Here is a 12,683-nt window from a genome sequence, read left to right on the forward strand (position 1 = left end):
TGACGACGGGGAATATTCTAAGCATGTGAATCCATGAAAGATCCAATGCTGGAGAACTAGAATGCCATTTTCCTGCAAGAAAACGTGTAGTTGGGGAGGGTAGCAACCGTCTCCAGGATTTGTGCAGGCCACAAAAGAGGCCCAATGGGCCGATAGTTAGCTAATACATTCTGATCCAGAGAGTGGCGTTAGATAGGATTTTTTTTTAATTCAGCCGGAACAGAACCTGTGAGGTGTTCACCAAGGGCTGGATAGGTTTGCTAAGAGCATGAGGATGAACTGTGGTCAAGCAAATCCTGCCCTGAGTTTCCAGTCCAATGAATGTGGAGAATGTAGGAGTTTTGACTGGCAGTAACCTGACCCTAACTCCTCATGCAAATGCAGTGGCCAACTCCTGCTGTTCCAGTGTACTGATACTAAGGCACGGTTGCCATTTCCTGACCTCCTCACAATAGTTACACACGCCCAGGCTATTTGCAGCTGGAATATAGTGACGGTGTCTATCGCAGGATGCCACATTATCTCCTGTACAGGCTTAAAAAGTTACGCCAGGCTGCAACACAATAAGCACTCGGCCCCGGCCAACCTGGGCTCCCCAGCAATGGCGGGTGCTTGAGTTAAGTTTGAAGCGCTGCCCATTGCTCAAGGAGATTTCTATTCAGCTTTCTGCTCAACGGGGCAACAGACCAAGTGATCCCGAAGGCTACACTTAGAGTGACATTATATTTCTAGTTACTGACTAAACCTTTCTAAAAGCAAAAATGCAGCCAAATCCCATGTCCGCACGATTCCTACGGCATGAGAGCTTGCACCGTGCTGGCTGTTTATGGAACGGCTGGTCTTTCAAACTAGGACAGGACAGAATTGTCTGGGATTTTTGCCAAAAAATGTACAACTGATATTTATCTAGTGTTTCCCGATGCAGCATAATTAACACATCTAGAAGTGGCAACGATGGGAAGGCAGGAAGCGGTCACTTGTTCCAAAGGTTAATACTAATGATACCCCATTGTGTATGGTGCTTCATGCAGGGTGCCCAGCTTCTGAGCATTGCAATAATAGGGGTCATGTTTACCCAATTTAATGGTATTCTAAAGAGTCGAGCCAAGTGGGCCGGAAGGTGTGTGACTAAGGATCCATTCTAGGGGCCAACTGGGACATCAATCATGCCCTGAAAGCCTATTGGGAGAACCAAGAAAGAACTGCCTGAAATGTCAGCATCAAAGCGGGCTGGGACTGGACTCAAATCAGCAGTGGCCTTCATGCAAGATTTGGACTCTGCCTTTTTCTATCATTGCTCCACGCGGCGATGTTGAATAGGATGCCTGTTAGCTCCCCAGCGGCAGCACCAGATGGCACAGAAGTATCAGTGGGTCGCACTGGGGTGCAGTGGGACCCTTGTTGGCATAGCAGCACTCTTCCAGGCCACCAACTGCTCTGCAGAGGACTTTTATCATGGCCACAGATGTAACAAAACCCCCTCCGCGGGAAACGCTGGTACACTGGCATTAAGAACGGAGAGAAACAGGTCGCCCGAGAGTTGGGATAATGGAACAGCAGCCAAGAGGCGCAGTTCCTAAAACTTCAACACTGTATGCAAGGATGTATGCAGTGTCTTTCCGCTCAGTACCACCTGCGTGCACGCCCCTCTGTCCCTCTGCTAAATGATTCGCCTGAAAATGAGTTTGGGGGGTGGGGGGAGAAGGGGAAATGGCCCTTAACGAAGGGATCAGACTGATGAGGATGGATATGGAGTAAGTAAATACAGACGGTATTCGATTAAGAGCCACTAAGTGTGATTGCAAGAGACTGGAGTCATGAATGTACTGTGTGCCTTGCACGCCACTTCACTGCGCTAGAGTAGTCAACGTTGATCAGCAGTTAGACACAGATCCATAAAAACAGACACAGAATAACTACACATTTATATTTTACATTGATGTGTTATTTTCCTTTTAATGCTCAACTTTTCTTCAAAATGCACACACCCCGTGCACCAATACTATGCTTCAAAAAAGGTAGCAGGCGCTCCTCTCCAGAAAGAACATGGCATGATAACCTGTTCTGAGATGAGAGTTTGCAGCCAACGCTTTTTCCTCACTGTACCTTTCACAGAAGGGAAATATCCATTTGCATATCATTCTTTGTCGCACCCACATGGGCAGTCCAGCACCGAAACGCTATGGCAATTCCTCTCTGAACAAGAGTACCAACAGCAACCCCATACACGTGTTTCAGCCTTGTTGGGCCTCATCAGTGAGGTGAAGCTGTGCCTCTCTGAGCACAGTGAGCAGGGAGTCCACGTCTGGTTGCCCCCAGGTAACTCAGGGTGACCAACCCCAAGTTCCTTGCAAATATATCAAAAAAGGTAGCAGGCGCTCCTCTCCAGAAAGAACATGGCATGATAACCTGTTCTGAGATGAGAGTTTGCAGCACACGCTTTTTGCTCACTATACCTTTCACAGATGGGAAGGGAGTAGATTCTTACCTCTAACTCCATTTCTCCAACGTTGGTATCTTTCATGGATTCACATGCTTAGGATATTCCCCCTGTTGTCAAGCCGGGAACCCTCGGTCTTTTATTAAGTGTTTTCCTTTGGAAAACTTCGACACTTTAGTGTCCTATCAACATCCTTTTGGGACGCTTACGCACCACCTAATAGGACGTAGGGCATAAATAGACCCCGCCCCCGCGGCTTCATGGATTCACATGTTTAGAATAGATTACATAGCAGTATTCATCATACATTGTGGCGTGTAATGCAAACCAATACATTAGGAACGCAACACATACTACCATAGAGAAAACACTAGCCATGGTAACATTGAAAGAGGTACCCCCGCTGTGGGGGCTTACCTTACTAAAAGAGGCATTGCAGGACTGTATGTCACATCTGTACATCTGCACCATGTTGCTGCTCCAGGCAATAATGCCGAGTAAATGTATGCGGCACCGACCAGGAGGCCGCTTCACAGATGTCCACCAGCGGAATCCCCGACCATAATGCTGCTGATGACGCGGTGGATCTCATTTAGTGCGCCTTCAGGCGCCTCTCCAAAGGCTTTCCCGCCTTAGAGTGACAGAAGGAAATGGCATATGAGACCCAGCGCGATAGGCCTTGTTTGGAGATTGCCCTTCCCTTTACTGAAGGTCCATAAACCACAAACAGTTGTCTTGAACACCTGAATTCCTGAGTACGACTTAGATAAAATTTCAATGCTCTTTTCACGTCCAGCATATGCAGCGCCTTTTCTGCCGATGAGGAAGCCGAAGAGAAGAATGATGGTAGCACAATAGAAGAGAGTTTATGAAACGTAGTTGGCACCTTTGGAATAAAATGCGGGTTAGTAGCTAACGCCACCTTGTCTTTGAAGAAACTCTTTGAAGAAACGTAAGTACGGAGGATCAATCACTAGAGCTTGCAACACCAATATTCTTCTTGCTGAAGTAATGGGCACTAGAAACGCCATTTTCCACGACACGAATTTCAGGGGCGTCGAAGACATAGGTTCAAACGGGGCTTTCATCAGAGCCGACAGCACCAGATTGAGACTCCAGCCAGGAGGGAACTTCTTAGCCGAAGGAAAATTCCGAAACAATCCTCTTTGAAAATGTTTAACAAGACGATCACTGAAAAGGGGGATAGCGTGCCTCTTCGAGTGAATCTAGAAATGGCAGCCAGGTGAACCTTTATGGAGGAGAATGCCAAAACTTTCTTTGCCAAGTGTAGTAAGTAGGGCAGAATTTGCTCCGATGAAATGCTTAAAGGGTCTATCCCAGGCTGATCCTTACACCACAAACAAAACCTTTTCCATTTGCATGCATAGATACATTTGTGGACGGAGCGCTAGCTGCCTCTAAAATGCGGCGACAGTCCCTAGGAATGTTTAATAATCCAAACTCGGAAAAGTCAGGAGCCAAGCCGTCAGGCTGAGAGAGCCCGGGTCGTGGTGCCAAACTGCCCCCTTGTCTTGAAAGAGAAGGTCCGGCGTCACTTGAAACCGCACTGGTTCTGCTACCATAGATGGAGTAGATCTGAGAACCACGGCTGCCTTTTCCTGAAAGGGGCCACCAGAATCACACGGCATGGGTATTTCTGAATCCACTGGAGGGTCCGCCGAATGAGTGGAAAAAAGGGAATGCGTACGCGAACCTGCCCGTCCCTGGGAACGAGAACGCATCACCCAGCGAATTTGGCTGAGGCCATCTGCTGGCAAACTGCTTGCACTTTTTGTTCTCTCGGTTGGCGAAGAGATCCAGTGAAGGACACCCCATTTCTTGAAAATGCTGGACACCTGCTGATCCTTAAATTGCCACTCGCGGAGCTGGTTCATTTCCCTGCTGAGAGAGTCTGCTTGTACATTCATCACCCGTGGTAGACGAAACGCCACAATAGTGATGTCTTGTTTGAGGGCCCAATGCCATAGTTCCTGAGCCTCTCTCTCTCTCTCTCTCTCTCTCTCTCTCTCTCTCTCTCTCTCAGGAGAGAGAGAGAGAGAGAGCGTTCTGGAACCCATGCCGCCCGGCTTCCTGAGGTAGAACATCATGGTTGTATTGTCCGTCAACACCCTCACGACCGAGCCTCTTATGCGCGGCAAAAACGATTTTAGAGCCCAATCAACTGCTCTCGGTGCCAGCACATTGATATGAAGACTCGAATCGACTGGAGACCACCGACCTTGAACTTGGAAGGACCCCAGATGAGCTCACCACCCTGTTTGAGAGGCATCCGTCACAATTGTAGCTTGAAATTCCAGCTCCAGTAACGGCATTCCTCGTGTCAGATTGTCTGAGAGTTGCCACCACCGAAGCGCTTCCTGCAAGTCACTGTCGATCACCACCTTGTCGGACCATAATCTGAGATTTTGAGCCCACCGGTCTGCCAGAAATTCCTGCACTGGTCTCGCGAAGAGACGACAGTCCTTCACCAACGGAATACATGACGCCATGGCTCCCAGTAGCGACATGTAGTTCCTGACCGATACTTTCGTTCCGACTCTCCACTCTGCTGCTTTCTGCTTGAGTTTCTGAATTCTCTCGACAGAAGGATTCACCAGATCTGACTTGAGTGTGGAATTCCGCGCCAAAAACACCAAGCTCCTGGAGGGAGACAGAAATGACTTTTTCGAAGTTGACCGCAAAGCCCAACCATTGCAACAGCTGCATGGTAACTTTGAGACTTGCCTGCGTCACCGCCGGAGACGAGCCTCGTATCAGCCAGTTGTCCAGGTAAGGATAGACGTGATAACCTTCTCGTCGGAGCCACGCCGCCACCGGCGCTAAACATTTCGTAAACGTCCTGGGAGGCGATTTTAGACTGAATGGGAGCACTCGGAATTGGTAATGACTCTGACCCACCACAAACCGTAGGAATTTTCTGTGTCGTCGACGCATAGGTATGTGGAAATACGTGTCTTGCAAATCCAACGACGCCAGAAATTCTCCTGGCTGTACCGACCGGATAACTTCCTGAAGTGTAAGCATCTTGAACTTCAGGCGTTGCAGAGTCTTGTTCAGGGCCCGAAGGTCCAGAATGGGCCGCCACTTGCCGTCAGGTTTTTTGACCACAAAGTAATGGGAGTAAACCCCCTGACCTCTCTCAGCCACTGGAACCAATTATATAGCCCCTTTCTGCAGCATAAGTACAACCTCCTGCTGTAAGATGTGAAGCTGAGGTTGCGCAGAATACACGGGAGGGATGGGAAGTGGTGGGTCCTTGAATTCTAGAGAGTGGCCCAGCCTGACCGTGTCCAATACCCAACTGTCCGATGTAATTTTCTCCCATTCGTCGACGTGTAGGGCCACTCTGCCACCCAGGACATTTCCGAGGGTTCCCGGCCTGACGACGGGGAATATTCTAAGCATGTGAATCCATGAAAGATCCAATGCTGGAGAAATATCCATTTCCATTTCAGTCTTTGTCCCGCCCACACGGGCAGTCCAGTACCGAAATGCTATGGCAATTCCTCTCTGAACAAGAGTACCAACAGCAACTATGTTTGTTTATAATTTTCAGCGTATTCAAAACCCTGTGCAGTTTGTTTATGGTTTATAAAACTTCTCCAGGTACACAAAATATCTGCAGGCTCTCCAATGATATTTTGTCTCTGAAGTTACGTGAGAAAGCTTTTGCAATGCTACCATCTGGTGCTCCCAACAACTCATTGCAGGCGCAGAATGCTGTGCACCACTCAAATATAGTCACGCAGAGTGAAATTATTAGAGCTCAATTAGTTCCATTGATCACACACACTCAAAATATTCTATTCCCATATTGTATTTCACATCCCTGGTTTTATTCGCTCTTCTAGTTTTGGTTCTTGTTTTAAAATCATTCTTTCCCAGACAGAGCTATACCTTGTTCTAGCACATTACTCGCATAATGTATGCGTGTAACCAGTGTACCGCGCACCTATTCACAAGCTCATGTCTTAAACCATAGCAAGTTTTAAGAAAAACTAAATGTTGTTTCTTCCCATCAATGGTTTATCTTTTGCGAATTTCGTAACCAAAACCTATCAATCATATTTGTACGCGTTTTTCATAAGTTGTCTTCCATTTTATGAGTGGCCTTCAATCCCTGAAACAGAACATCGCAGATGCAACAAACAAGTTTGCATGTTAATGTTCTTTCAACCGAGAAGTTTACGTTTCTAGAAGCCCTCTCTCACCAGTAGCAGAGCTAGAAATACCTACATGAGCAGTAATACTATCAGTATCGCCATTGCTACTTCTAGAAATAGTCTTTAGTCCAAACCCCATGTACAATCTGGCCCCACCACTTAGAGAAACAGTACAAAAATATGGACTGGAGCAATAGCATCTATCCTTGGCTTTTGCTTGGCCCAACTACTGGGATCTTTTTCCAATAGAGGATTTTAAAAGCTCTTCAAAATACAGTCTTCCAAACTCTGCAAGCTTTGAACGACCAGTCTTAAATCTTTGCCTCATTCCCTTCTTTGCTTAATGCAATGTCACCAGTTCTAGTTTGGACATGGGTACCATCCTGGTCCTCTCTGCTCCCAGTCTTGTTGTATAGGCTTTATATTTCCATGGTTCCCCAAAGCCCTCTGGTCCTCAGATAGACCTGCTCTAGTGGGGCCTTGGTTGGGCGACGGCCAGTTTGGGTTTTCCTGGCTCCCGTAACCTGTTTGGCTTTCCCAGCCTTGGATAACAATGTCTCTCTCTCCAAGGCACACCAAAGCCCCTTTGCTCTCAAGAAGACCTTCTTTTGAGGGGTCTCTGCAGGATGTCTGTCGATTTGGGGTTTCCTCACGCCATAACCTTTTAGGCTTTCCCAGCCTTGGTTACAACTGTTTGCCCCTCTCAGCAACGTTACCTCTTCGGGAACATCTGCTTCCTCTTGCTCTGGCTTTGCAGCTGATAACACCTCTCATGCGGAGATCGGAGAACCGATCTCTCGGCTGTGGTCTGGTCTCGACATCTGTTATCCGGCCCCACATCTACCACGCTTCTGTGTGGTCACGCCACCATGCGAGCCAATCGATTTACTGTCTCCTTTTTCTCAACTTCGTTGCCGCCCAGGATGCACCCTTCTGGCGTCTTGCTAGTGATCAGCTCGCTCCTCATGGTACCGCTGGTTCCGCGATCTAGCGTGGCGGTGCCCCTCAAAGACGTCCTACCATCAGAGGCTTGCCTCTGTGTAAGATTCTTTCTACTCCATTCCAAGTTCCTTGCTGTTTTATGTACGTCATGACACACAAAAGGGGTGTGTCACTGCTCTTTGACTGTGGAGTTCAGTCGAGATACAGTATTATCTGAAGCCAAATAGATTGAAGAAATGTCACTATTTGGAGAGTCCAAAACAGAAGTAACAGCAGTTTTTCCAGATCCCATGTTGGCAGACAAAGTACTCTGGACTGGGGTGTTCCTTACAAGAATGGGAGTCTTTGTCCCTAAGAGGGGAGTCCTTGTCCCTAAGAGGGAGTCCCTTCCAGTGAGGTACCAACTTGCCTCACTAACCTGAAAGTGGGCGGCTCCCCTCAGGGGAGAAGGGGCAAATAGTGCAGATTCGTTACTAGGGCAAGAAGGAAATGGAAACAAGGGCAGGTTAAGGGCATGAGTTTGTAGGTCTCCTTCACTTGTGCGAAAAAGAAATGCATATGAGCCACTGGGCAGCAAAATGTGTGCAAGAAATGCAGGAAATAATATACTGCAATAAGTCAACACAAAACACAATAGTGTACCTAACCACTAGCTAAGCACACAGCATGTCTTAGCATCGGCAACTCCTTCGGCTGCATGCAAATAGGCTCCGAAGACACTCTTCAGTGGGGAACAAGGTGTGTTCAGCCACTGGTCGAATTAACCACAGTTTACCACACCGCGGTGAGGATGGATGCCACTTCAGGTGCTGCAAGTGAAGATGGCACTGAAGCTGCGAGAAGGTGACCGATCGCCAGCCATTTCCTCATTCTGCGTAACCAGCACTGACCGTGCGAGGCGCAGATCTTCTTTGAGCCATTTGGACACATCCTACTGGCAGTTTTTAGTGAGGTTTGGAGCCCATGTTTCCTAACAGAACCACTCCTCCCTTGGCAACTAAAAGGAGGTGGCACATTTTTGTTGAACCCGGCACTTTGCGAGGGAATGACAACTGACATAGTCTATCAACAAAGTGGAATGCACCTTTTATCAATGCAGATGTTGCAACATACATCTAGCTAAACAGGTTACTTCAGGATTCAAATCTATGTAAGATCCAATGCTCGAGAAAATGCAAACGATTGTTATAGGTCTAACAAGCAGGCATTATGGAAACAAAGTAAGCATTTCAAAACAAAAGGGGTTTTACTTTGCACTTCACTTTGTTGTTGTGGAATATTAAATGGGTTTTGTTTGGGCTGTGAGACCAGATGCATCCATTGCATTGCAAATCACTCACCCTTTTATGCTTCTTAGGAAGACGTTTCAAATCCATTGGAGTATATTCAATACTCATCAGGAAGTGCCAGTAGCATCACAACATTTAAGGTTACCAGATGAGAATCTGGGATGCAATGGCCCAGTGGGAGCCTTTCCTGTCTTCAGTCATTGCATTATAAGACTGGCAGCCTTGAGTCGATTCAATTTAATATAAAAGACTTAATAGAGTGTTCCCAATGCCATGGACAGTAACTTTGCAAAAAATAATAATTAAATGATATAGGTAAATAATATCCAACTATATGGTATTCATTATATCGGATGTGAGCACATGCAAGTTTTCTCTTCTGCAGTACTACTATAATATGCTTGAAAAGTAACTGCAGAATATGAACTTTCTAAAGCTGATTAAAGGTAGTAATACCAAAAAATCACTACCCACTTTTCTCACCAAACTACTTTGTGCGCAGTCCTGTTTTTTAAAATCTGCATAAACGGAGCTCTCAAATCTTGTTCTATAATCCATGACGCTTGCATTGCATGCTATTGTGCCTTCCTGCACATATTGTGCACGCAGGACAACATGTACCAGAATGCAATACGAGGTGAACCAAAAAGCCAAGATTATCAATTTATTACATCCCACCTTAAATGGCACAACTTGAGATCTCTGCAAACTGTCACGTGGTTATGATATGATATGATATGGCATTTGTAACACGCCTGTACACAAGTGTTTTAAGTGTTTCTGTACTACTTCCAGGCCTCCACCTGCTTGTAGTCCTTGTTTGACTTATGCAAGTATCTTGGCACTACCATAAAATGCAGAACATGTGTAAACTAGCAAGTAAAGGTGTTAAACGCCCTTTCCACAGAGGCCTCGGCACAGCCTCCTGGTTGTGTCAGAGTTGGGAATATTCTGGTATTTATGGGCTTCCTTTGTGGGTTTTTTAGAAGCAGAGACGGCGAGGGCTTTTCTTTACAGTACAGGGTGCCCCCCATGGGCAAGGCAGTTTAATACAGGTGTGTAGCTGATTTGTGGGCATTTTAGAATGAGCTCCCTGCAGTTACAGAAACGTAATACCATGACATGCGTACACGCAGCGTGCACCTGCAACCCCAACAGGCGTTCTGCCCACAGACTGATAACAGATTGTTATTGTTACCCAACTTAATGCCACCCATATGCAGAAATGTACTGCCCTTCAAGAGGTGTGCTCAATCCTGCGACTAGGAGACATTTCCACCCATGCAAGGCACAGAAATATGTGACATCATTATTGCATGGGGTTCTTGTGATGTAATCCCCCGCACGTAACCTACGAGATCGTGTCTGACCATGGCATATGTTGCACTTATCAGTAAACCATGAGTGGTATTCCAGAGACCTGATGGGCTCTGGAAAAGAGTCCTGTCCCCCAGGCCGAGGCGCTTCTATGCAACCGGGCATGCATTCGTTTTCAGAGCTGGAGAAGCACCTGGCCTCACGCGACACGTGGTGCTCTATCGCCTGTGTTACCTAAGGCTGGCTGCATTCCCTTGATATCCAGGCTTCTGCACATGTTCCAGCAACTCTACTGGGGATGTGTGTGCATCCATCCGCACACAAACCTATCATACAGCTCGAACGGTCACTAAAAGGAGCTGCACACATACCCTAAAGTGCCCAGTGGTCCCGAATGATTCACTGGAAACTTGGGGTACGGGGAATGTTTATTGGAAAGAGCAAGTAGTACCTTGTAGATGTAACTCCATTCTGGCGGGTGAGCTTCGCTCCTCTGTCACAGTGTGGGCCCGGCCCTGCGCCACAATCTCTGGGCAGCGTGCGATGACCTCCTTCCGACTGCAAACGCACAAAGACACATTTCACAGAAAAGCCACAGAAGGAAACGAACATGGGGCAAACCTAACTACAACAGTTCATTTATTCTTAGTTATTAAATATCCAAGAAATGCACATTCTTTTTTAAATTCATTTAAATGCATTCGCTTAAACTTGTGACTAACTAAGCAGGTATTGGTGAGAAGAAAACTGATCCCTGAACATCAAATAGCATGTCGTCACTGCAATGAGCAAACTGAAACCCTTTCTCATCTTGTAGTTCATTGTCCAGCCTTGACAACCATTAGGAATCTGTATTTTAATAAACATTGTCAATTTTTATGTTACCGTTCTAAAGACGAAATATGGAAATGTTTACTTTGTACAACGAAAATAGCTATACAGATAGCACTGGTTCAGTTTGTTAACATTGCCATACCATCTGAGGCTCATTAGAATTCATCAGTTCAATAATAGAGTAATAAGCTCTGTGAAAGTAACTGCTCTGGGATGTAATACGTAAATGTGCCTAGATTTCATCTGCACGGTTATTTTCTTTTTTTATGTAAGTGAAATTAGATTTTATGAATTGTACACCAATCTTTGGTATTTGTAAAATTGATTAATCTTTTTAAATTTAACTATTTTGTATGAGTTAATATGTAAATATTCAAAAATATTATTTGAAAGGTTGAAGAATTCAGCCAACCAAATAAAAAAATAATTTTTTCATGCATGATCAGTATTGGGACTTTTTAAAAACTTGAATAATAAAGTTATATTCACATTTTCAAAAATTAGTTTTAGGTTAATGGAAAGAGCATTCAAATTCTGTTTTTTTAACTTTATAGTTGCTAAAATATACAGCGACCCTATGATGATTAAGAACCTTTCAAAGAATTACATAAGTACTGGTTACATGTATGTTAAAACATTAAAAGGGTATATTTTCCACATGCACAGAAGCACATTTTTTAAGATCCTGCCCTATTACATTATATGGATTTTTGTTTGTGTTTCTGAACACAGGATATAAGAAATATGCTGGTCTCTCAAAGCATTTTGGTGGTCCATACTCCATAAAATGGCCGAAACTACGATGTTGAACAGTTCAAACTAAGCCAATACCATCCAACCTAAACTTGCCATAGCAGCGGACTGTGAATCATGGTTAAAAGGTTTGCAAAATAACATTTCTCCATCAAAGCAATAGAAGCAGCACATGGATTGCCCTGTCGGTACAATCCCCTGGGAGGCCTCATGTATGTGCCACTGTACTGGCGGGCTTGTGAAAGCCCATTGCGGCGGTGTGATGCCGGAAATGCATCTGAGGGACAGGGCCTCTGAATCCTTGTCCTTTTTCTGTTTTTACCGTGTGTTCTGTCATGTTTTCTGCCCAGGAGTCCATGAGGGACTCCTGGCAGTGCAGCTCTCTTTTGGTTTGGTGAACAGACCCATGGGATACCCTTATGGCACCCATGGGTAGGGGCACAACCCTGTGCCCCTAGTGTATGTTTTTGGGCACCTGTGGGTGGCCCACAGAGCAGGGTATGGGCTGGTGGCAGCTCCATGCTAAACTTGACAGGTGCTCTGGGTGTCCTCCATTTTGGGATACCCAGGCCCTGCCATTGGGATCAGTTGATTCCTGATAGAAACAAGATGGCCCCTGTGGCCTCTTGCTTTCTATTGCCTGTTGTCTTGTTTTTCCCAAAGTCCTGGGAAGCCCTGGCTCTGTCCCTTCCCCCTGGCTGGCTGTTGGGTGGAAGTTCCATATATGGTGTTGTTGTGAAGGCCCAGCTAGACTGACTGGAGCCTTCCCAGTGACTGTATGTTATGGGTACCTCCTGTGGGTGGGACCTGGGTGAATGGAGTGTGTGACCAATATACACTTCTTGTTGTGGTTGTCTGGTTTCTGGCATGTGAGACAAAGACTGAGACAGCCCTGCCCGAAACTGGCCTGAATGCAGTGTGTAG

At 46.0% G+C, this 12,683-nt stretch overlaps 1 protein-coding gene across 2 annotated transcripts in view; it reads right to left on the bottom strand.

Annotated features, from left to right (window-relative positions):
* Window positions 1-12,683, bottom strand: part of LIMCH1 (LIM and calponin homology domains 1) — a 1,245,196-nt gene that overhangs the window by 78,342 nt on the left and 1,154,171 nt on the right. For both annotated transcript variants that reach the window (XM_069631748.1, XM_069631749.1), the window contains one exon: window positions 10,624-10,730. In XM_069631748.1, the coding sequence (XP_069487849.1) occupies window positions 10,624-10,730 (107 nt within the window). The remainder of the gene's footprint in view (window positions 1-10,623; window positions 10,731-12,683) is intronic.

Source organism: Ambystoma mexicanum, chromosome 6q (genome assembly GCF_040938575.1).
Source record: "Ambystoma mexicanum isolate Mex_15411 chromosome 6q, UKY_AmexF1_1, whole genome shotgun sequence".
NCBI classification, from domain to species: Eukaryota; Metazoa; Chordata; class Amphibia; order Caudata; family Ambystomatidae; genus Ambystoma; species Ambystoma mexicanum.